The sequence below is a fragment of the Sceloporus undulatus genome, chromosome 3, assembly GCF_019175285.1.
Source record: "Sceloporus undulatus isolate JIND9_A2432 ecotype Alabama chromosome 3, SceUnd_v1.1, whole genome shotgun sequence".
NCBI classification, from domain to species: Eukaryota; Metazoa; Chordata; class Lepidosauria; order Squamata; family Phrynosomatidae; genus Sceloporus; species Sceloporus undulatus.
Window position 1 is genome coordinate 2,766,515 of NC_056524.1, and position 23,199 is coordinate 2,789,713.

A 23,199-nucleotide genomic window follows, 5' to 3' on the forward strand; every position below is an offset into this window, starting at 1 on the left:
ATTAAAATATAGTAAAACATCATAACCCATAAGCCCTCCCATCCACAATAAACATTACATTTTAATTATAAACTAAGCAGGGACGTTTGATGGGAGGCCATTGAGAGGCTAGTTTGGGAAAGCCTGCCGGAAGAGATACGTCTTGACTGCCTTTTTGAAGCAGTCTAGACTGACAGTATGTCGGATCTCCTCCGGCAGGCTATTCCATAACTTGGGAGCGGCAGAAGGAAAATGTCCTCTGGGTAACCGCCACCAGCTAGTTTTTTTCTGGCTGTAGTAAGTTTTTACCATAGGACTTCTGTGTGCGGGCGGATTGTATGGGAGAAGGTGATCCCATAAGTAAGCTGGACCCAAGCCATAAAGGGCTTTAAAGGTTAAAACCAATACCTTGTACTGTGCCTGGAAACTAATAGGCAGCCAGTGTAGATATTTTAATATAGGTGTTATATGGTCACCCCAGATCTCCCGATGACCATTCTGACTGCCATATTTTTGAATGATCTAGTCCTTCAGATAACCAGGGCTGTAGAGATTCATGATCAGCACTTTGAACTGTGATCAGCCAGTGGGGCTGCCTTAAGAAGGACATTATGTGCTTCTCAATAATTTTATTTCCCTTGCTTCCTCTCATCTCTTGCTGTCTTCTCTTGCCTCTGGCTAGAGGTGAGCTGCCGCCTCCTGGTGCAACCAATTCTCTCCATCCATATTTCTGCCCAGATGGGAGAAAAGAGAGATGCCAAAATTCTCACCGAGCATCCCCAAATTTTGATCCGGAAATACGTTTCATTTGCCAGCTCCATGCACTGGGGTGATTTGAGTTTTGTCTTTCCTTTCTTCCAGTCTCTGCTCTACAAGAAGGTCCGTGAAGCCCAGTACCGAAGCCACCTTGCCAATGAGATGATGATGTACCACATGAAGGTAAGGAGCGCCATGGGCTACATCATAAAGAGAAAGGCTAACTCTGGGTGGCCTTACACCTGGCAGAATACTCTTGGATGCCCCCAGAGTATTCTGGCCCTAAATTCCCCCCATTACCTTTTCTCTTTCGCTGTGGGGTTTCAGCTATCTGAGTAAATGACAAACATCTGCCTTCCCCCATGTTTTTTGTTTGTTTGCTTTTGCAGAGGTGGGAATAGTGGTGAATTGTGGCCCTCCAAGTTCACCTGGGGAACTAATGCAGCCTACTTGCCTTTCACAGTTGCCCACCCCTGATTTAAAGCAAAGGAATGAGCAATTTATACACCAGTTTCATTTGTTAACAAATAATTTATCAAATCAATCAAAAAAATCACACTGCCTTTTAAGACATTCAGCATGGCTCTCTCTTCCAGGTATCGGATGATGAATACACCAAGCTCCTCAACGAAAAGATCTCGCCAGTTTCAGTCATCGACACAAGCTTTGCCAAATTCACGTACACTCCACGCTCTCTTCCTGAGGACGACACATGTATGGTGAGCATTGCTTTCTGTCTTCCTGCGCAAAGCATGAGACAACACTCTCCTGGGAGCTGAATTTGGTAGTGGTTGGTGACTCTTGTGTCAGTGGGGTGGAGAATCCATTCCAGGGCTTTACTTAGGTTTGGAAGAGCTGTTCATGGTGCTGAAGATACTGCCCTTAGGCAGAAAAAATGAAATGCACAGATATAGGATGGGGGACAAGGAATGTGTGAAAGGGATCTAGGAGTCCAGTTACACAACAAGTTGAACATGTCAACAGTGCAGTCTTCCAAGGGAAAGCTAAGAACCACACACACCACGGGCACACGCCCCATTCATCTGAATGGGACGTGATGCCCCTTGTGCCCTGCGCACTCTCATGGCTTTGAGCATGCTGTACCTATCAATCAACCTATCAGGCTTTTGAACACCATTGGGAGGCTAGAATAGAGATGACTGGCCATGATATACGTATTCCTGCATGGCAGGGAGTTAAACCGGATGGCCCTTGTGGTCTCTTTCAGCTCTATGATTTTATTCTATTTGCCATAAAAAAGCCCATGCAGTTCTAGGCTGCATCAATAGTACTATAGTGTGGAGAGACCATCTTTAGTTTTTGAGTGAGGGAAGTAATAGTCCTACTCTGTTCTGCTTTAATCACCTGGAATATTGTGTCCAGTACTGGATAGCGCAGTTCAAGAAGGATATTGACAAGTGTCCAGAGGAAGGCAACCAAAATGGTGAAAGGTCTGGAAACTACCAAGCCCTATGAGGAATGACTTACGGAACTGGATAGGTTTAGCCTGGAGACGAGAAGGTTAAGAGGCAACATGACAGCCATGCTTAAATATTTGAAGGAGTGTCATATTGAGGATGGAGGAAGTTTTTTTTCTGCAGCCCCAGAAACTAGGACATAGAGTCATGGATTCAAACTACAGGAAAAGAGATTCCACCTATAGCCTCCTGATGCCTCACTCCCTGGGGATGCTGGCTAGGCCTGATGGGAGATGCAGTGCATTGAGAACAAGAGGGCCAGATGATCCCCAACCCTGCTTTGGGATTCTTGATCTCAGGAAACAAGAAAATGCAGTAGAAACCCTGAGAGGGAAATGAAGATTAAAGTGAGGGGTAACAGCTGATATTTAATCATACTGGTTACCAGCCTTGAGCTGTCTGGATAGAATGGGTTGTATCAATACCTCCCAGTATTTCACAGATGATAACCCAGACACATATAGCCAAAGCAACACCAGAGTATTTTTGAGATGTCAAAATGTTATCACTGACGAAGAACAGACAAATTCACAGTTTGCTTTTGCCTGAACCTCCTGGGAAGGGCAAGATTCTACCTCCATCTTTCCTCTCCCATTGCTGAATTAATTGAAACGACTTTTCCCCTTTAGACTCATTTTGCAGCAAATGACGTAAGCTGAGGAGAAAGGAAGAAAGTGGGAGGAGAGGAGATAAATTGGGACATTTTAAAAGCAGCTGAAAAGTGGGATGACAGAAGAATAATTGGGTCTGTTTTCACCAAATGCAGCAGTTGGAGATTGTGCTGTGCTTCATTGCCTTCTTTGCACACCCCTTTGCCTCTTTCCTTTTTTGCATGGAGAGTGTTGAAATATTGACTCTCCCTCTCTTCTACTCTTCTCCATCCAGGCTATTCTGAGCATGTTGCAAGACATGAACTTCATCAGCAGCTACAAAATTGACCGTGAAACGCTTGTCAGGTAAGTATGAAAAGAGGCATCTTATTCTCTCCCTTTCTCCCAATATGAATAGTTTGGGTTGGGCTTAAAACACCTGATGCTTAAACAGAGGCAGACATCAACAAAGCTGAACCACAGGACCCATAAATGTTGGAGCCAAAGTGTGCCCTTATATATTCTGCTACAGGTTGAGTATCTGTAATCCAGAAATTCAAAATCCTTTGCTTTCTGATGCTTCAGTGTACACAAACCTTTTTTAATTAACAAAATTATTAAAAGCATTGTGCATAAAGTTACCTTCAGGCTATGTGTATAAGGTGCATACGAAACATAAATGAATGTCATGATTAGACTTGGGTCCCATCTCCAAGATAGCTCATTATGTACATGTAAATATTCTGGAGAGCCAGCATGTTGCAGTGGTTTGAATGCTGGACTGCAACTCTCTGGAGACCAGGGTCCGATTCCCAGCTTGGTCATGAAACCCACTGGGCGACCTTGGGAAAGTTGCACTCTCTCAGCCTCAAGGGAAGGCAGTGGGAAACCTCCTCTGAGTAAATCTTGCCAAGAACGTGTGTGCATGGGATGTTGTTTTTTTATATGGGGTGTTGTTATATGGGGTGGGCATAGTGCTTTTATTGTGGTTGTAATGTTTGTAATTTTATATTGTTTTTATGTGAAGTTTTGATGGTTTAATTGTAATACATTTTTAATGTGTTTTTGTTTGTAAGCTGCCTTGGGTCCCTTTCTGGGGCAAAGGAGGCATAGGAAGGAAAGAAAGAAAGAAAGAAAGAAAGAAAGATCCATAAATTGTAAATGACTTGAAGGCACACAACAACAACAAAATATTCCAAAATCTTTTTCACACACACACACACACACACACACAGAGTTGTCCCTCCATTCCAGACCCCCGCCCCGAAAATGGAAGCTTGCGCATAGTCAAGCTTCATAGGAGTGAATAGGGTGTGCCCCCAGGCATGGGCGCCATTGAAATTAACAGAGGTCACCCCTTTGCGCATAATCGTTGCAGATCTGAGAGCCACAAGTTAGGAGGGGTGACTGTATATATGTGTGTGTGTTTATATATACACACACAATTGGTCCTCCATTTTCGTGGGGGATCCACTCTGGACACCCCATGAAAATGGAGACTTGCCAATATTCAAGCCCAATGGGGTGTGTGCCTGCAAGTGGGTGCTGGGTGCGCACCATGGAACCACACTCCATTGACAATAATGGAGGTCACACACACATCATACCCCCCACACACACACACAAAAACACACACACCGGACCACAAGTACACAAAAATGGAGGGACGACTGTATATCCAAGTTCCAAAACACTTCTGCTCACAATCATTTTGGATAAGGGAGGCTCTTATTAAAGCAAAGGTGTTGCTTTCTTTAGCACTCATGTGAGCAATTTTGGATTTTGGAGGATCTGAGATTAGAGAATTCCAGATAATGGAGACTCAACCTGTAATTCAGTTGTGGTTACAATTCTTACTGAAGGGATCTCTTCTGCTCAATTCCTCCAGGTTCTGCCTGATGGTGAAAAAGGGATACAGGGATCCTCCGTACCACAACTGGATGCACGCCTTCTCCGTTTCTCACTTCTGCTATCTGCTCTACAAAAACCTGGAGCTGGTCAACTATTTGGAGTAGGTGGATGCTGTTACGCTCAGCTTTCCTTGGGCTCACTTCGGCTGTAGGGATACAGCATGTGTTCTCCCTGAGAGTCAAACCCAGCCAATTTCATACATGGGATCAGAGGGAGGGGAGAGCCATCTTTTCCTATTTGCCCTTGAGTTGGAAAAAAGGGTCCTAGGCATAGGAAACATGCATATCAATGAGATGTAACCTGAGCATTTCCTTCCCTTGTTAACAGTCTCTCATCCTGAGTTTCCAGATCCAACTCTTACTGATCAAGGATTTGGGGATCAGAAAAAGGGATTGAATGGCCACCTCATTGACCCCCCCTTTTCCCTGTTTCTCCCCACACCACACCACCCTTGGCTAGCAAGCACTTTCCTCCATTGGCATATTCCACTCCTGCAGGTCTTGTTTGCTTAAGGGACACAACCACCACCACTTCCATGGTTCACACCCATAGCGGCTGGTGGCGTCCACATTAACGGCATGGTGAATCCTTTGGGGGTTTGGTCCAAAACCTATAGGGGCTTTCCAAAGTTTGTAATGGGTGTTAGACCCATAGAATCAATCAATGACTGCTGTGTCAATGTGTATGTCTGATTTGTTGAGTGGGTCATAGAATCCTAGAATCCTAGAGTTGGAAGAGATCCCAAGGGACATACAGTCCATCGCCATTCTGCCATGCAGGAACTCACAATCAAAGCATCGCTGACATATGACTCTCCACTCCAGCCCCTGTTTAAAGACCTTCAAAGAAGGAGACTCCACCACAATCTCCGAGGAAGGAGTGTGTTCCTCTGTTGAATAGTCCTTAATGTCAGGAAGTTCCTCCTAATTTTAAGCTGAAATCTCTTTTCCTGTAACTTGCATCCATTGTTCCATGTTCTAGTCTCTGGAGCACCAGAAAACAAGCTTGCTCCATCCTCAATGTGACACTCCTTCATATATTTAAACAAAACTGTCACATCATGTCTTAACCGTCTCTTTTCCAAGCTAAGCATACCGATCTCCCTAGATCTTTCTCATGGGACATCATGGTTTCCAGGCCTTTCACCATTTTAGTCGCCCTCCTTTAGACATGCTCCAATGTGTCAACATCCTTTTTGAATTGTGGTGCCCAGAACTGGACAAGTATTCCAGGTGAGGCTTGACCAAAGCAGAATAGAGTGGCACTATTACTTCCCTTGATCTAGAAACACTACACATCTATTTATGTAGGCTCCATCCTGTGGAATCCTGGGATTTGTAGTTTGGTGAGACACTCAGCCTGGTTTGTCAGGGAGGTGTGCTGCCTGACCAAACTGCAAACCTCAGGATTCTGTAGGCTAGTGCTATGGCAGGAAAAGTGGTCCTTTATTTCTGCAATGTGGATATGGCCCTCGTTTTCTTCTGATTTCTTGATTGCAGTCTCCATTCTGATTAATGTCTCAGTCCTGAGCGTTGATCCTATTTTGGCCAAAGAGCTCACCACCTTGGACAGCTCCTTTAAAATTTGGACAAAAACCCAGAGAGGATTCACCTCCGCCACTGGCATGGGAGCAACCAGCCACCACTGGCTCTCACAGGGGCATTTCAAGCATCTCCGATTGTTCTGCAGCTCATACATGGTTGTGTGTGCATGTGTGTTGTTGTTGTTGTTTTTTCTCTCGACAGAGACATCGAAATATTTGCCTTGTTCATCTCCTGCATGTGCCATGACCTGGACCACCGGGGCACCAATAACTCCTTCCAGGTCGCTTCGGTACGGTTTGAAGAAACCTGTCCTCAACAAAGCAAAGGGATGGGGAGGGAGGACATGGGATCTGGATTAAAACAGCTGGACCACTTTTAGGTTTCTGTGTCACCTCTCTGCTGGCTTAGTGCTCAGGCTGCCTTGCAAGCTGCAGGGAAAACTTTTACGAAGAGGTCCAATGCCTCAGAGACCAGAAATGTGGATTCTGCAGCCCTCCAATCACTGACGGACTGCAACTCCCAGCAGCCCCAAGGGTGGAAACTATAGAATCATAGAGTTGGAAGAGACCTCAAGGGCCATCAATGCTGGGAGTTGCTTTCCAACATCTGTAGGGGAAATGCTGTTCCTATACTTATAGGCAAATCCCGAATGAGGCAGAAGTTTCTTCACACCCACAGAAAAGTGAATAGACATACAGACAGACATGAGGAAACTACGCTCGTCCCTCCACATTCACTAGGGTTAGGAGACCTCCATGAATGTGGAAAAACCACAAATAACAAAAACGCTATGGATCTTATCACACTAGATAAATCCTGCTCAGAAACGGGATTTTAGAAGTTAAAAAACACCCCGCAAGTGTGGGAGGCTTTTCACACATGTTTCTGCAAAACAGAAGTAATGCGAAAACAAAGCGAACGTAAAGGGGACGAAAAGGACCAGCTTTTTCTTTTGGAACTTCCCGAAAGTAACAAGGTGTCGTTTTTGTCTCCTTTACGTTCCCTTTATTTTCACGTTACTTCTGTTTTGCAGAAACGTGTGAAAAGCCTCCCATATTTGCAGGGGTTTTCTACTTTAAATATACTTTAAATCCCGTTTCTGAATGGGATTCCTCTAGTGGGATAAGGTCCTATGTTTTTACCTGAGAGATCACCTCTCTAGGTACTCCATTGCAACTCTGTGGTCCACATCTGCCAGACATTGACCATAGAATGGCATTGGAAAAGTTACAAATGCCTAGTGGAGTGTTGTCTCTAGGGATCTCTAGGTCCTTCAGAGCGACATTTGGTTAAAATTAACCCTATAGTTGCTCTGGAGGACCTAGATATTCCTAGAGAGAACACATTAATAAAATCTGCGCATAATCAAATCCACAAAAGTCATATGTGGAGGGACGATGGTACTTCATGTTTGCATAGTGTAAATCTATATGTAGAGAGATCTTGTAGCACCTTTGAGACTAATTGAAAGAAAGACGTTGGAAGCATGAGTTGTAGTGTAAATCTAGATGAAGTGGTTCCACCATGGCTGTGCTACTCCAACCTTTTGCTCTAACCAGACGTTCTGCAACAGTTTGTACCTCCATCCATACTCCTGCTGCTTCTTGTCCCCTTGTGCCATGGGGAATAATGCACAGGGGGCTTTTCTGCCATCTGAGGGGATTGAGTGGGACATGGAAGGCACTGACAAAGAGTTACGCACCACCCAAGAATGTGCAGGTGCATGCTTATGATTCTGTTTGTCCAGCTGAGATAGGCCCATTCAAGCAACTGCTGAGTAGTGAGACAACATCTAGAGAAATCTAGTTGACTCAATGGCTCTCCTTTGGTCAGGGATGAAGAGTTGGATTGAGGCCTCTGTGAAATGGTTACTGTTATGGGATTGTTCTTACGCAACCATGAAATGTGTTGGGCCAGTGCACAAAAATAAAAGGTCCAAGGCAACTGATGCAAGGGTAGCAGCAACAACCTTAGATAGATACATTATCATCCAAAATCCACAAAACAGTGGTACCTTTTTTGGGCCAACCAAAATGCACATTATACGTGTTGCAAGCTTTTGAAGTTCCACTGTCTTCCTTGGATAGTTACTGGCCTAAACCTATTGTTAGTCTTGACTAGAGTAGATCCACATACCATCCAGCATTTCGCAGGACACATGTGGCCAAGCAACATCGGAGTGTGATCAAGATGGCAACAGATATTATAGGTTGAGCCTCTTTATCCAGAATTCCAAAATTCAAAATATTCCAAAAGCCAAAACGTTTTTCATGGGTGGCTGAGATAGTGACACCTTTGCTTTCTGATGGCTCAGTGTACACAAACTTTGTTTCATGCACAAAATTATTTTTTTAGTTTTGTATAAATATTAGACACATTATACACCTTCAGGCTATGTGTACAAGCTGTATACGAAACATAAGTGAATTTTATGTTTAGACTTGGGGCTAAATTTCCACGTTATCTCATTATGTACGAATATGTAAATACAGGTGTTCCAAAATCCAACGCACTCCTGGTCCCAGGCATTTCAGATAAGGAAGACTCAACCTGTAATGAGGAACAATACACAAGCAGTTTGCTTTTGCCTAAGCCTACAGGGAAGGACCAGACTTTCCCTCCTTCTGTCCATTCCCCAATGCTGAGTTATATGCAAGCTAAATTTGCACTTTGAGCTGAGTTTGCAGCAATGGAAGGAAGCTGGGCACTAAGGAGGAAAATGGGAAGAGGAGAGCGAAACTGGGACAATTTAAAAGCAGCTGGAAAAATGGGAGGAGGGGGGATTACGTTGGAACAGTCCTTATCCAGTCAGGATAATGGGAGGATATGGACCTTCAATTGAATGCAACCACTCAACAGTTTATTTAGTGGGTCTTTGAGTGGGTTTGAGCCATAGATTCATACACATTTGCCCAGAGAGAGAATGAGAGTGTAAAGATGCATGCACATGTACACACAGAGAGAAAGGGAAGATAGCTATGCAGAGAGAGAGAGATTATGGGGTGCATCTACACTGTAGAAATAATACAATTTAACACCGCTTTAACTGTCCTGGCTCCAGAATCCTGGGACTTGTAGTTTTGTGAGGCACAGCCCTCATTGGCAGAGAAGGCTCATTTGCTTGTTGTGGTTGTTGTGTGCCTTCCAAGTTGTTTCCGGCTTATGGTTCTTAGCTTTCCCTTGGAAGACTGCACTTGATTCCATGGTTGAATCCCACACTGAGGTCTAGATCCTGTTAGTCCTGACTAGACTAGAGCCATTGAACCCATTTGATTTACTTCCAGGTTGGCTCACTAGTCAATAATACTTAGGTCTACTGTAGTTGGGCCTAGTCTAGAAGATTCCAGCCAGAGCTACTGACTCTGCAAACAAGGAGCTCAACTGAGTGGTGGAAGAGGAATTCTGAAATAGTTGGTTTATGAGTCTCCTTCCTTAGAGGTCTTTAAACAGAGGCTGTCAGGGATGCTTTGATTTAGATTTCCTGCATGGCAGAAGGGGGTTGGACTGGATGGCCCTTGCGGTCTCTTCCAACTCTATGATTCTATGGGCATGGATTCTGTTATTAGTCCGAACTAGAGGAAAGCCACTGAATCAATTGAGATTTCCTCTGTGGCCATTCACCGTTCAAACATTGAGCCCTTCTAGCTGGGGTTCACATGGAGGATGTTAAGCCCTCCCATGAAACCCATTGGAAGGATTTATCAGGTTCGTCGAGTTCACATTTATTCCACATTAGCCAACCAGGCTCTTGCATACAGCCATAAACACAAACCAATCTCATATTCAGACAGTGTTAAGATAAAATAGTTCAATTGGTAATAAAAACATGCAAAATCAAGGTCTCAGGTTATGTCACCAGACAGGTCAAAAGGTTCCCTCTTTTCCAGGGCTAACTTTACATAGGCTACATCTGCTCTGCAGAAACAATGTAGTTTGACCCCACTTTAGCTGCCATGGCTCAGTGCTGTGGACTTCTGGGATCTGTAGGTATGTGAGATATATTAGAGAGCCAGTGTGGACTATGACTGTGTAGACTAGGGCTTAATTCCCAGCTCGGCCATGAATCCCATTGGGTGACTTTGGGCAAGTCACATACTCTCAACCTCAGGGGAAGCCAATGGAAAACCTCCGCTGAACAAATCTTGCCAAGAAAACCCCATGATAGCTTCATCTTAGGGTCACTGTAAGTTGGAGATGACTTGAAGGCACACAACACACATGCAATATTTTAGCATTCTGATGTCAGAGATTTCTGGCACTGCAACAACAAACTATAACTCCCACAATTCCATAGCATTGAGCCACTGCAGTTAAAGCGCTATCAAACTTGCATTATCCCTGCCGTGCAGATGCAGCCATCCTTTGCCATTGGTCAGGACACATAATATTAAGGTATTGAGTGGAAGGATTTATGATGCGTCCAAGAAAACAGTTCAATATTTCTTTTGGCACTGTGTCTTCTTCCCTTCCCAGCCTCACTGGTTCTTGCAGGGATGGAGAGGTGGCACTGGCATGGTGTGAAACGACATTGACTGTGGGTTCCAGGCGGTCTCCACATCTCCACTCTTGTTCATTACTGTGAGGTTTGGTTGTGCACATGATGCACTCTTACACCCGAGGCATGGAGGAGAGAGGAGGACACTGCCTCACCGAATCACCAAAAATCATTGGCTGCCCCCAATTCAGGACCTCTTTCCCTTGCCAGCATCCCATGCCATCCAATCTCTACCCATCTCTGCCTTCCTGGTGTTTTCTTGGCCTTTCTGACATGATGCCTCTTCATCCTCTCTTCCAGAAATCAGTCCTGGCCGCCTTGTACAGCTCAGAAGGCTCTGTCATGGAGGTAAAAACTAAAAATGTACCTTCTCAGTTATCTCAGCAGGTTCATCGTTCCGTCTTCAAGGGGATGGGAGGGAAAATATAAAGCAAGGGAAGGGAAAGAGGGTTCTGGCCAGAATCAGGAAACGCAGAACGTCTGTGCAATGAACGTCTGTTGAAGCAGAACAGAACTTTATTCAAAGCCACAAAGTCAGCAGTTCACAAATTCAGGCTATCTATCAGCACAACTGATACATTAAAACCCCATCATCCCCAACTCCACTCGCTAACAAAAGGTGCAAACTGTATTCCCCCACCTATTATTCCCATTCCCTAATCCCCCTTCAGCCCACCCTTGCCATCTTCCCAATACCAGACTATGCTAACCTCCCACCACAATCCAAACTGCTGAGCTGAAGCCCAAGGTTAACAGCCCATCTGCACCTTCCCAGCCCCCACCAACCAAACCTTAGTTCTCACCAGCCCAATATCTCTAACTACCCACAGTACATGGATATCACAGTCCCCATAATCCCCCAAACATCTGGCAGAACTACCAAGTTCTAACAGTTCCATGGGCCACTAGCAGGCACCCCAAGGTGGTTTTTCTGGGACCCAGAGTCGTCCCCCCTTGAAAACAAAAAATCACTGGAAGCCATTGGAGGACAATTAAAAATAAAAGATTCCAGGTGTGGGGGCTGGCAGGTGAGGTTTCTCCAGAGGATCAGTTCCCAGCCCCCCAAAATCACCCACCTCTTTTACAAGGTGTCATTTTCTTTTCCATTTACTGGAGAACTGATAGGGAAGGTCAATACATGCCTCGCCCAGGGTTGTAGCTGAGGCAGGGAGGGCAAAAGGAGGGCATTGGCACCCCAATAAGAATTCTGTCCCCAAGAGGAAACCTTCAAATTTCTAGCATTGCAGGAACTTGAGGAAATCATATAAACCTTCGGCCCGAGTTACTTGCAGGAATGCCTCTCCATACATAATCCGCCCCACACACTCAGAACATCTGGGAAGAATCTATTGGAACATTATAACACGAGATTAACATCGACTTCCCATAGAGCATTCACAGCCGCAGCCCCCACATTGTGGAATAGCTGACCGGATGATATCCGTCTTATTACCACCATAGATGCCTTCAAGAAGGCACTTAAGACAGATCTCTTCCGGCAGGCATATCCACCTGATTCTCTATAAAACCATAACTAATGCTCCACTCCCAATGACTCTCACAGTACTACAGTTGCTTATATATTTTAAGGAACTAATAGGAATGTTTAATTCAGTGTTAGTATTTTATAGTTCATATTTGTACTGTACTGTATTTTTAAATTATGTAATCCTGCTACGATCCTTGGGAGAAATGGCAAATTATTATTATTATTATTGTTGTTTTTGTTGTTGTTTTTGTTGTTGTCTCCAGATCACCAACAATAACACACTTCCTTCTTACCTTTCCTTCTGTTCTTGTTTGTCATCTTCCTGCAGAGGCATCATTTTGCTCAAGCGATTGCCATCTTGAACACTCATGGCTGTAATATCTTTGACCAATTCTCCCGGAAGGTGAGTTTATGAGTGGTCTCTTGGGGGAGAAACATTGATTAATGCGCTCCAAAAATGACCCAGTTATGGTATTCCCATGTTATACTGACCATTCTGCTGGTGCCATTTCCGAACGGGAAGAGAGGTTCTTAAATGTCCTGTGACCTAATGATCCCCACTGGACTAATGGATAGCCTACTCAAAGAATAGTAATGCAATGTCTCCTTGGCTCAATAGGATTATCAAAGGATGCTGGATCTCATGAGAGACATTATTCTGGCCACGGACCTGGCTCACCATTTGAGGATCTTCAAAGACCTCCAGAAGATGGCTGAAGGTGAGCTGAGAGTGGTGAAATTTAAGGAAGAAATTGCAAAAGTAGAGTTTCAGCTGCCGTAGTGATGATTGACATAATATTAAAAAGTGCAGAAAAGACATAGAAAGATGTTCTGTAACTTGGCTTACCAGTATATACTTGACAATAAGTTGACCTCATATATAAATCAAGGGCAGGTTTGGGGGCCAAAATTATGGGTTTTGATATGACCCATGGGTAAGTCGAGGGTAAAACAAAATATCTTAAGGATGAAGCAAAGGAAAACATGGCAAACAACTTACAAGTTTCCAGCAAGCATAACTATATGTGCTCGTACTAAAGGCTGCATGGATGAGAAAGTAGACAAGGTCAGTGCTTCCAGGACACATTAAACTTGCCTTTTATCACACACACACACACACACACACACACACACACGAGTTAAAATACAGTACTTACTTTGACTCAGGTTTTTGGGTCAATTTTTGACCTAAATTTCTAGACTTCTACACGAGTATATATCGCAATCATTAATCATCATGGAGTCTGTAGTTAAGAAAACAGAAGAAGACCTGGAGCCTTATCACATGAGAAAAGAAAGCAGAAACGGAGTGGGAGAGTAGCTGCTTTCTCCATGCCTTTTAGCATGATGTTGTATCACTTTCATTCTCTTTCCAAGGGAGATGGTCGTAAAAGCGTGTCTTTTGTTGTGTTGAAAAGACATCTGTTCAACAAAAGGCACACTTTTATGACTGTCTTCCCTCGAGAAGGAGAATGGAAATGCTATGACTTTATGTGGAAAGGCACAGAGAAGGCTCATCTACTCCATTTTCTTTCTTTTCTTATGTGATAAGGCTCTAAAGGTGCATCTACATGGTAGAAATAATGCAGTTTGATACCACTAAATGCTTAAACTCCATCCAATGGAATCCCATGATTTGTAGTTTTTCAAGGTCTTTAGCCTTCTCTGCCAAAGTTTGCTGGTGCCTCACAACAGAGAAAGCCACTACTCACCCACTCTGTGTCCAGATGCACACTGCAGAGAGGCCTAATGCTCTGTGGTGTTCATTGCACATTACGGCCATGGCACATCAGTCACCCCACTGGCTACCACTGTTCAACAGTTGCACATATGTTGTTATGTCATGGCCGCCCTGAGGTGAAGACGGACATTGCTAGATTCCCTTTTCCACACACGTGAGGCCACCAAAGAGGACGCAACTCCCCAGACCTGGAGGTCTCGTATTTATAGGGTTGCCATATGGCTAAGTCAACTTTACATCACTTAACAACAACAATAAAAGTTACGTATTTTTTACAATGATAGAATCCTAAAGTTGGAAGAGACCCCAATGGCCATCCAGTCCAACCCCATTGTGCCATGCATGAACTCTAAATCAAAGGATCCCTGACAGATGGCCATCCAGCCTCTGCTTAAAGACCTCCAAAGAAGGAGACTCCACTATACACTCTGAGGAAGGAGTGTGTTCCACTGTCAAACAGCCCTTACTGTCAAGAGGTTCCTCCTAATGTTGAGCTGGAATCTCTTTTCCTGGAGCTTGTATCTGTTGTCCTGTATCCTATTCTCTGGAGCAGCAGAAAACTCTTCAAATAATTAAACAGGATTTTCATATCACCTCTTAACCTTCTCTTCTCCAGGCTAAACATACCCAGCTTCCTAAGTCTCTCTTTATAAGGCATGGTTTCTAGACCCTTCACTATTTTGGTCATTTTCCAGTAAGAAGCACAGCTTTTCCAAGGGTGACCCCCTGACCAGCCACCTCTGTACATCCACCCTCACCAGAAAAATGAGGCATTAACAAAGAACCTCAACTTTCCCCTTGCTCCATTCTTTAGCAGAAGGGCGGGGGTCTAGTCTTCTTCATAGCATCACTGTTGAAACTGTTCAGAAGTCACCGTTGTCCTGGGAAAAAGCAAAATCAAGTCCAAATTGATCCCCCCACACTGGTTCCTTTTTTTCTCTCCTTTCTCCAGTCGGCTACGATCCCAAGAACAAGCAGCACCATAGTCTCCTGCTGTGCCTTCTCATGACCTCCTGCGACCTCTCCGACCAGACGAAAGGCTGGAAAACCACCCGCAAGATCGCAGTGAGTAGTACTGTATATCCTCAACTATAAGTCACCATCATGTATAAGTCGAGGGTAGGTTCTGGGGTAAAAAATATGGATTTTGATATGACCTGTGGATAAGTCAAAAGTAACACTAGGTGTGTGTAACAAAGGATCTAAAGGATGAAGAAAAGAAAACAATGGCATAGAATTTACAAAATTCCAGCAGGCATAACTGTTTCTGCTCACATTAAAGGCTGGATGGATAAGAGAGTAGAGGAGGGTCAGTGCTTCCAGGACAGATAACACTCTTGCCTTTCATAGGGGATGGTTCCCTTTGTTTAAATAAGAGTTAAAGTACAGTACCTACATTGACCCATGGATAAGTCGACTCAGGTTTTTGGGGTCAATTTTTTGACTAAAAGTTCTAGACTTGTACAAGAGTGTGTATATATATATATATATATATAGTAGATGAACCAGGGCGGCAGCAGCTGGTAAGTCCAATGCCAGTGGGGCAGTGCAGGGGTGTCACTTGGGGAGTGGGGGGATGCGGACCACACCAGGTGACACCTCACAAGGAGATGTGACCTGCTACACTGGTGGGAAGGGGCTGCCTTCTGCAGGGTGACCAGACACCCTCCTTTTCCCGATTATGTCCTACATTTCAACTTTGTGTCCAGGAGGAATTCCAAACGTCCTCCATTTTGAGTATAGCTAAGAGATCCATTGAGTAGCACCACATTTGCTCTTCCCTTTTGAGAAATGTGTTTACTTAAAGCGATGTCAAACGGCATTATTTCTGCAGCGCAGATAGATCCAGAGATAGGTTTTTCCTGAGACCTTGGAAAGTAGATGGCTGGTGGGTTAGATGGATAAAAGTCTGATGTAAGTATACAGCAGGATTCCCTTAGTAATGAGATGTCCTGAAGAGGCCCTTCTCTATCTCACAGCAATGGGACATGGCAGCAGGGTCTTCTCTGCGGCGGCTCCCCATGGAGGCCTGTATTGGTTTCCTTCAGGCTCTTTGTCCAAATATAGCTTTCTGTTAATGCCTTTGAAACCTCATTTATTCATGCACACAGCATTTTAACATTTCAAGCTGTTTTGGCGTAATAAATTGTCCAATGTGATTTTCATCTGCTTAAATTATTTTTTTGTTTGTTTTAAATCTGAAACTGTCTGGAGCTGTTTAAACTGTTTTTACTTGTAACTTTGCCTGAGATCCCACCATAACAGGCAGGATAGAAATATTTTAACAAGAACAACAACAACAACAGAATTTGCTGAACCTTGTATAATCAACGGCTTTTGCTTTCCAGGAGCTGATTTACAAAGAGTTCTTCTCCCAAGGAGATCTGGTACGTAGAAACAGCAGAAAACAACCCTGTAACAGAGTTATGGGCAACTAATGGGAGTTAGAGGTCATATTAGGCTCTCAGGGGCACTTGCGCAGGCAACCACCCCTATGGATACCCATTCCTAATTGGGATTTCTTGCCTCCAAATGCTTCCCCAAATACCCTATGGGCATGAGAGCACGTTTGCTATGTTTTTGGAACACATTGGGTCATAGTGAACCCAGGAGATAACTTTTTCTCAATAAGGAATTACTTAAAAGTCACTTCTTTGCAATCCCCCCCCCAAAAAAAATCAACTTTGCAGCCATAAAAATAACCCCAAGGGATGCATGAGGTCTTCATGTCCCATCTTGGAGGCCAGTCAGGGGGCAAAGTACCCAGAAAAGTCCATAAATGATGAGACAGAAACAGCCCCAGTCGTGTATAGAAGCTTACCAGCCAGGTGCATATAGTTCTCAGAGTCCAGGCAGTCCAGGTCATTAGGGTACAGCAATAAATCCAGTGAGTTAGTCCAAGGGGGTAGTAGCATGGTCAGCTTATGATGCAAGTTCCAAGGTTCTTTAGAAACGCGAGCCAGGAATTGAGAAAGATGAGAGTGTCACTTCTCCAGAATGGTTGGTTGTCAGCAAGGATGACAAGGATGTTCCTGGTATATTTATGGTCTGGCAGTCCCCTGCAACTGTTGCCTGATTAATGAGCATTTCCTTTTTAAATGGTTTGAGCATCACAGCCCCACTCTTACTTGTCTGCATTTGTATGTGGTAGGTATTGTCAAGTCCACGTCTGTGTACTATGGCTGCTGGGGAACGTCACCGTCTGTCTCAAACACTGGCATGTCTCCTTGTCCTGTCTCCAGGTCTATGTCATTGTCTGAACTTGGGCCCTGGGAACAAAACCAGACGCTTCACCCCAGCTGTAACAGCCGTGTGATACTACACCAGCAGCTTCCCTCCCTTACACATTGTAAACCGCTTAGGCAGTGCTTAAGTGAACTGATAACCAGTATAGAAATGTATTTTGTGAGTTTTTTGGGCCATGTGGCCATGTTCTAGAAGAGTTTATTCCTGATGTTTCACCACCATCTGTGGCAGTGGCATCTTCAAAGAAGGCTGGCATGGAAGAGAGTGGTGTGTGTATAAGGCCTCTGGGTGGGAGGATATGCAAAGAAGATTAGTGTCTGTTTAATTAATGATCATTGTCTGCTGGGAAACCCTAATCCTGGGTGGTTTTTATTTGCATTTTGCTGGGTTTTGATTTTGCTGTTTTTCAGGACTGATAGCCAAACTTTGTTCCCTTTAAGGGTTTCTTCTTTCCTGTTGAAGTTGTCTAGGTGTTTGTGGATTTTAATGGCTTCCCTGTGCATTCTGACCTGATAGTTGTTGGCATGGTCCAGAATTTCAGTGTTTTCAAACAGCATTTTGTGTCCAGGATGGTTTATAACATGTTCTGCTACTGCTGATTTTTCTGACTGACCTAATTTGCAGTATAGAAATGTATTTGCATTGCTATTGCTATTGCTTCCCACCCTCCTGTAAATGCTTTGCCCTAAAATTGCCCAGCTTCATTCCACTTATCAGTGCAGATGTCAGCTGCAGAAATGGCTGGGAGGTCTCCCTCACAAGGGGAGTGTTCATAGTGTTTGACATTCTAACACAGGGCATTGAGCGCCCTGGGAAAACTGCATTTCCTAAGGTCCATAGGGCCTGGGCTGCTACTGTACTGGCTAAGAATAATGGGAGTTGCACTATAATATATCTGGAGCCTGCCAGGCAGAGAGATAGGTTAGAGCAGAGAGCGCAAATGTAGTCCCAGGCCAGGAACCTACATGGGTTGAGTGTAGCTGTGCATGTGAAACTCCACTGTGGCCACTCACTGGGTGAGACCCACTGGGTAACCTTAGCTACATCACAGTCTCTCAGCCTCAGAGGAAGGCCAGGGCAAACCTCCTCTAAAGAAATATGGCCAAGTAACCCCACGATAGGTTCACTTTAAGGCTGCCATAAGTCAGTGGCAACTTGAAGGCACACAACAATAACAACAACAAGGCCACTAACAGGATGCTGGCCTCAGTAATTAATGATATGTTCACAAGAGTACATATGTATTGCAATGCAATAACAGGTCACATTAAAAAAAATGTGGAATAACATCCCTGGTTCTGGTCTGGATTTCAGAAGATGCCAGGTGGCCTTTGGGAGGACCCATATGTCCTTCCCAACTTCCTGCAGAGAAAAGAATGTGGGGAAAGGAGACCATGCTTTGCAGCCTTGAATGACCACTTGCTTGATGTTCTCTTTAGGAGAAAGCGATGGGTAACCGGCCGATGGAGATGATGGATCGGGAGAAAGCCTACATCCCTGAGTTGCAGATCAGCTTCATGGAGCACATTGCAATGCCCATCTACAAGTAAGTGTGTGGCTTTATCCCTGGTCAGTTTCTTTGTGGTTGTGGTGGGAAAGGAATGGCAATTTGTTTGCCATTAAAGGATATTAATAAGCATCTTTGGCAATGCTTAGTTCACAATGATGCCTCCAGCTCTTAGCTCCTGTGTCCATTTTCATTGACAGGGGAAACCTGTCAATGACCTCCCAGTCGCAAAAAGTTCCAGGGGTGAAATGTCACTGCCAGGGCAGTTGCGCAGTTGGCAGCCATGTGGTGTCAGTGTCCCCTCCTCTCCTCCTTTCCCCTCACGTTTCCCAAGCAGTAGCAGAGCTCCTGAATTGGTTGGGGGGGGAAAGTTAAAATAATACAGATAAAATAACCAAAAGTCATGATGGGTAGGACATGATGCATGTAGTCCCAGGCCAGGAACCTTCATGGGTTGAGCGTAGCATGCAAGTTGTGCATGTGGAACTCCACTATGGCCACTCACTAGGTGAGACCCACTAGGTAACCTTAACTAAGGCATAGTTTCTCAGCCTCAGAGGAAGGCTGGAAGAGAGTGCAATGGTGGCAGCAGCCCCAGCCACACAACTGCAAAGACGTGCGATATTTTTTTAATGGACATGATTGCTGTGAGAATGGCTCATGAGCTAAAGCCCTGAGAACGTGAAAACAGTGTGGATTCTTGCAACGGCAACAGGTTGGATGGCATGGTCCTTGGGTCCCTTCGGACTCTTACATTTCTATCATTTTTATTCATTTTGTGACCCATTTGTGGTAAAATGATCTAGGATCCTAAGATATAGCTGTGTTAGTCTGTAAAATCAGTATGTAGAGAGATCTTGTAAAGCACCTGAGGAAGTTTACTAGAGTTTCTGAATGCTCATGCTGCCAACTTGTTTCTTTCACTTAGTCTCAAAGATGCTACAAGATCTCTGTACATACTGATCTAGGATCCTGTTAGTGATATACGCAGGTACAGTGGGCATAATGTCACCGTTATACCTGCATATATTGCTAACAGGATCCTGGATCATTTTATGATTAATGGGTCACAAAATCAATAAAAATGACAGAAATGTAAGAGTCTGAAGGGATTCTATGGGCACATGTCTTGTTATGGGTGTTCCGAAAGGGGGTATTCAGCCCCTGTGTCTGCAGTGTCTCTGCTGCCAATGCACCCTCCTCGTGGCCATTTAGTATCCTGCCCAATGCAGACAAGGACACCTGGCTTAAGGAGACTATGTGTGAAAAGGATCTAGGAGTCCTAGTAGACCACAAGTTGAACATGAGTCAGCAGTGTGATGCGGCACCTAAAAAGGCCAACGCGATTCCAGGCTGCATCGATACAAGTATAGTTTCTAAATCAAGGCAAGTTATAGTGCCACTCTATTCTGCTTTGGTCAGACCTCACTTGGAATACTGTGTCCAGTTCTGAGCATCACAATTCAAAAAGGATGTTGACAAATTGGAATGTTTCCAAAGGAGGGCAACCAAAATGGTGTGAAGGGCCTGGAGACCATACCTTATGAGGAATGACTTAGGGAGCTGGGGATGTTTAGCCTGGAAAAGAGACGGTTAAGTGGTGTTTTGATAGCCCTGTTTAAGTATTTGAAGGGGTGTCACATTGAGGATGGAGCAAGCTTGTTTTCTGCTGCTCCAGAGACTAGAACACGGAACAATGGATGCAAGCTACAGGAAAAGAGATTCCACCTATACATTAGGAGGAACTTTCTGACCATAAGGGCTGTTCAACAGTGGAACACACTCCTTCCTCGGAGGGTGGTGGAGTCTCCTTCTTCGGATGTCTTTAAGCAGAGGCTGGATGGCCATCTGTCGGGGATGCTTTGATTGTGATTTCCTGCATGGCAGAATAAGGAGGTTGGACTAGATGGCCCTTGGAGTCTCTTCCAACTCTATGATTCCATGATTCCGAGGCCTCTGTTTCCATTGTCCCCTCTCTGCAGGTTGCTCCAGGACCTCTTCCCCAAGTCGTCCGAGCTTTACGAGAGGGTGGCCAGTAACCGAGAACACTGGACCAAAGTGTCGCACAAGTTCACCATCCGGGGCCTCCCCAGCAACAACTCCCTGGACTTCCTGGACGAAGAATATGACCTGCAGACCATGGGAGACAGTGACGGCATCAAGATGAACGGCTGCCTGGACTCAGAAGACGGGCACTTGGAGGTGGAGCTGGAATGATGCCTCACTTTGGGAGGTAGAGCTGGGAAGCTGTTCCGCCTCCCCCACTTTGCAGGGACCGGACACACACAAGTGCAACTTTTGTAACCCTTTCCCTCCAGGGAAAGGATGGGGCTGATTTTGGAAACAAACCAACATGGTTCTTATTTATACTACAAGCTCCATCCGCTGCAGGCATTTTCTTCTAGCCACACATACCCTTGCCACTCCAACACCCCACATCCCACCCGTCCTTGCTGCTCTACTGCCTCTCACCAGCTTCATCCATTAACCCCAGAACTCTGCCAGCTTGCGGTTGTTGACTGCACTCTTGCACTGTTGAGTTTAATGAATGCACAACCCTTTCCTCCCCATCCCCGTTGGCACCGCTTCCTTAGTTCAGACATTGCATCATTGACCCATTGATGTCTTGCTAGAGACGGAGTTCTTTTGGGGTGGCCCAGGTGAGATGTGTGTTAACCCATGCAAAGCCAAAGTCTCTGGTTTTCAGGTAAAGGAAAAGGGAAACCTTCAGGTGCTGGAGATGCTCAGAAAGCATTCACTCCTGCAGGACTAGATGATATCCTTATATTCCACCAAGGGGTTCTCAGGCTTGAAAGAACTCTGCTTTACAATGGCGATCTGTAAGCAAATGAGCAGCTACCCCAGGGGTTGCAAACAGCCAATTTACAAGAGCCTTAGCGCATGACAAAAGAAAGCAGAGACGCAGCAACAGAGAAGCGGTTTTCTCCTTGCCTCTCTGCATGATGTTGAAGCACGTCTATTCTCTTCCTGGGAGAGACAGTCGTAAAAGTGTGACTTTTGTCAGGCTGGAAAAATCTGTTTGGCAAAGGCATGCTTTTATTACCATCTCCCTCTGGAAGGAGAACTGGAGTGCTGCGATGTCATGCGGAGAGGCAAGAAGAAAGCCACTTGTCTCTCACTTCCACTTAGCTTTCTTTTCTCATGCGATAAGGCTCTAAGTATCATTCTCCCTTTGTCACACTGGTTCTGGACCACAATGAGATGCAACTTGGGCCTGTTTCCCATTGTAGCCCAGGGTGGCCACCCAGTCCACCAGCGATGGGCAGAATTCTCCTCTACCCTTTTTACAAATAATACAGGTTTTCTGAAAGTTTATTTCCTGGACATCCTCTTGATCTCTGGAAATTTGTTCCAGCTTGGGCCATGGTTAAGCTTCTAGTGAGTCACATAATAGAGGGCAGTGGAGGAAAGACACTCATTTTTACCTTAATATCTGAAGGCTTTTAAAAAACCTGTTGGGCTGTGACTGGTCAGGGGTCTGATCCAAAGCAGGGGTGGTCTCGAAATGCCCTACCCAGGAGAATTTCCCCAAATCACTTGCTTCAGTATAACTGGTATCTTAAGCCAAAATGTATTTACTCCTTGGTAACATCAGCCAACAAGTTTTGGGGAAAGTTACGCTTCTGCAAAGATGGAGGAAGCAATTGTTAATGTCAACATGGATTCCTCTCTAACCAATATTCAGTGTGTGCTAAAGAAAAAACAACAACCTAAAACTGGGAACAGGTTTTGAGGAAATGCCTTCTATGCAAGCCATGGTGAAATGGAAAGAAATAGGCATAAATTTTTTATGCATTGATGCAAAATTCACAGCCATGCTAGATATTAGATGGGTGACCGTTGGCTTGCTTTCCAACAGAAATGAGAAATTTTCAATGGTTTGGGGAGGAGTGGGGGGCAAATCAACAAGGGGGTTACATCCCTTCTGTTGTTACCAGTGCAGCACCCCCCAAAGTGATGCATTTTTTCCTTAAAACAATGTGCATGAAGAGCATGTGCCCTTTTTTCTGTAGTTGGCTTGTTCTTCTGGGAGCACAATATTGGTTCAAAACAAGATGCATGCTCTCTGTGCACTTTGTCCACTTCTTGTTAAAAAGAAAGAGAAAAGAAACAACCTGGGCATAGTAAGTAGCATATGTCCCTTGCCTTTCATTGTAGTGCCAATGGAATCTGTGTTAGTGGGTAAGTCTTGCAGTCAAGCATGGTGCCCAGAGGCTCTGGACTACAACTCCCATAGGGGGCTGTGGGATTATGGGAGTTCTAGTCCAACACATCTGGAAGTATGGGGAAGCCATAGTCTATAGTGCAGTGTCAACAGGGTAGGCCTGTGAGTGAGCTTCAATGTACAATATTCTGAGTGCCAAATTTTTTTGTGACTACTTATGTGTGCAATCGATTTAGCTACCACAACCCAAAAGGGTGTTGCAGGGACACACACAGGG

At 44.7% G+C, this 23,199-nt stretch overlaps 1 protein-coding gene across 2 annotated transcripts in view; it reads left to right on the plus strand.

The window, feature by feature from the left end:
- Nucleotides 1-22,072, plus strand: part of PDE2A (phosphodiesterase 2A) — a 528,828-nt gene extending 506,756 nt beyond the window's left edge. For both annotated transcript variants that reach the window (XM_042457505.1, XM_042457506.1), the window contains 12 exons: nt 841-918; nt 1,332-1,454; nt 3,099-3,169; nt 4,692-4,814; nt 6,460-6,547; nt 11,054-11,101; nt 12,571-12,645; nt 12,862-12,961; nt 14,936-15,048; nt 16,332-16,370; nt 18,669-18,775; nt 20,719-22,072. In XM_042457505.1, the coding sequence (XP_042313439.1) occupies nt 841-918; nt 1,332-1,454; nt 3,099-3,169; nt 4,692-4,814; nt 6,460-6,547; nt 11,054-11,101; nt 12,571-12,645; nt 12,862-12,961; nt 14,936-15,048; nt 16,332-16,370; nt 18,669-18,775; nt 20,719-20,953 (1,200 nt within the window). In that variant the 3' untranslated portion in view covers nt 20,954-22,072. The remainder of the gene's footprint in view (nt 1-840; nt 919-1,331; nt 1,455-3,098; nt 3,170-4,691; nt 4,815-6,459; nt 6,548-11,053; nt 11,102-12,570; nt 12,646-12,861; nt 12,962-14,935; nt 15,049-16,331; nt 16,371-18,668; nt 18,776-20,718) is intronic.
- The last annotated feature ends 1,127 nt before the right edge of the window (nt 22,073-23,199 follow it).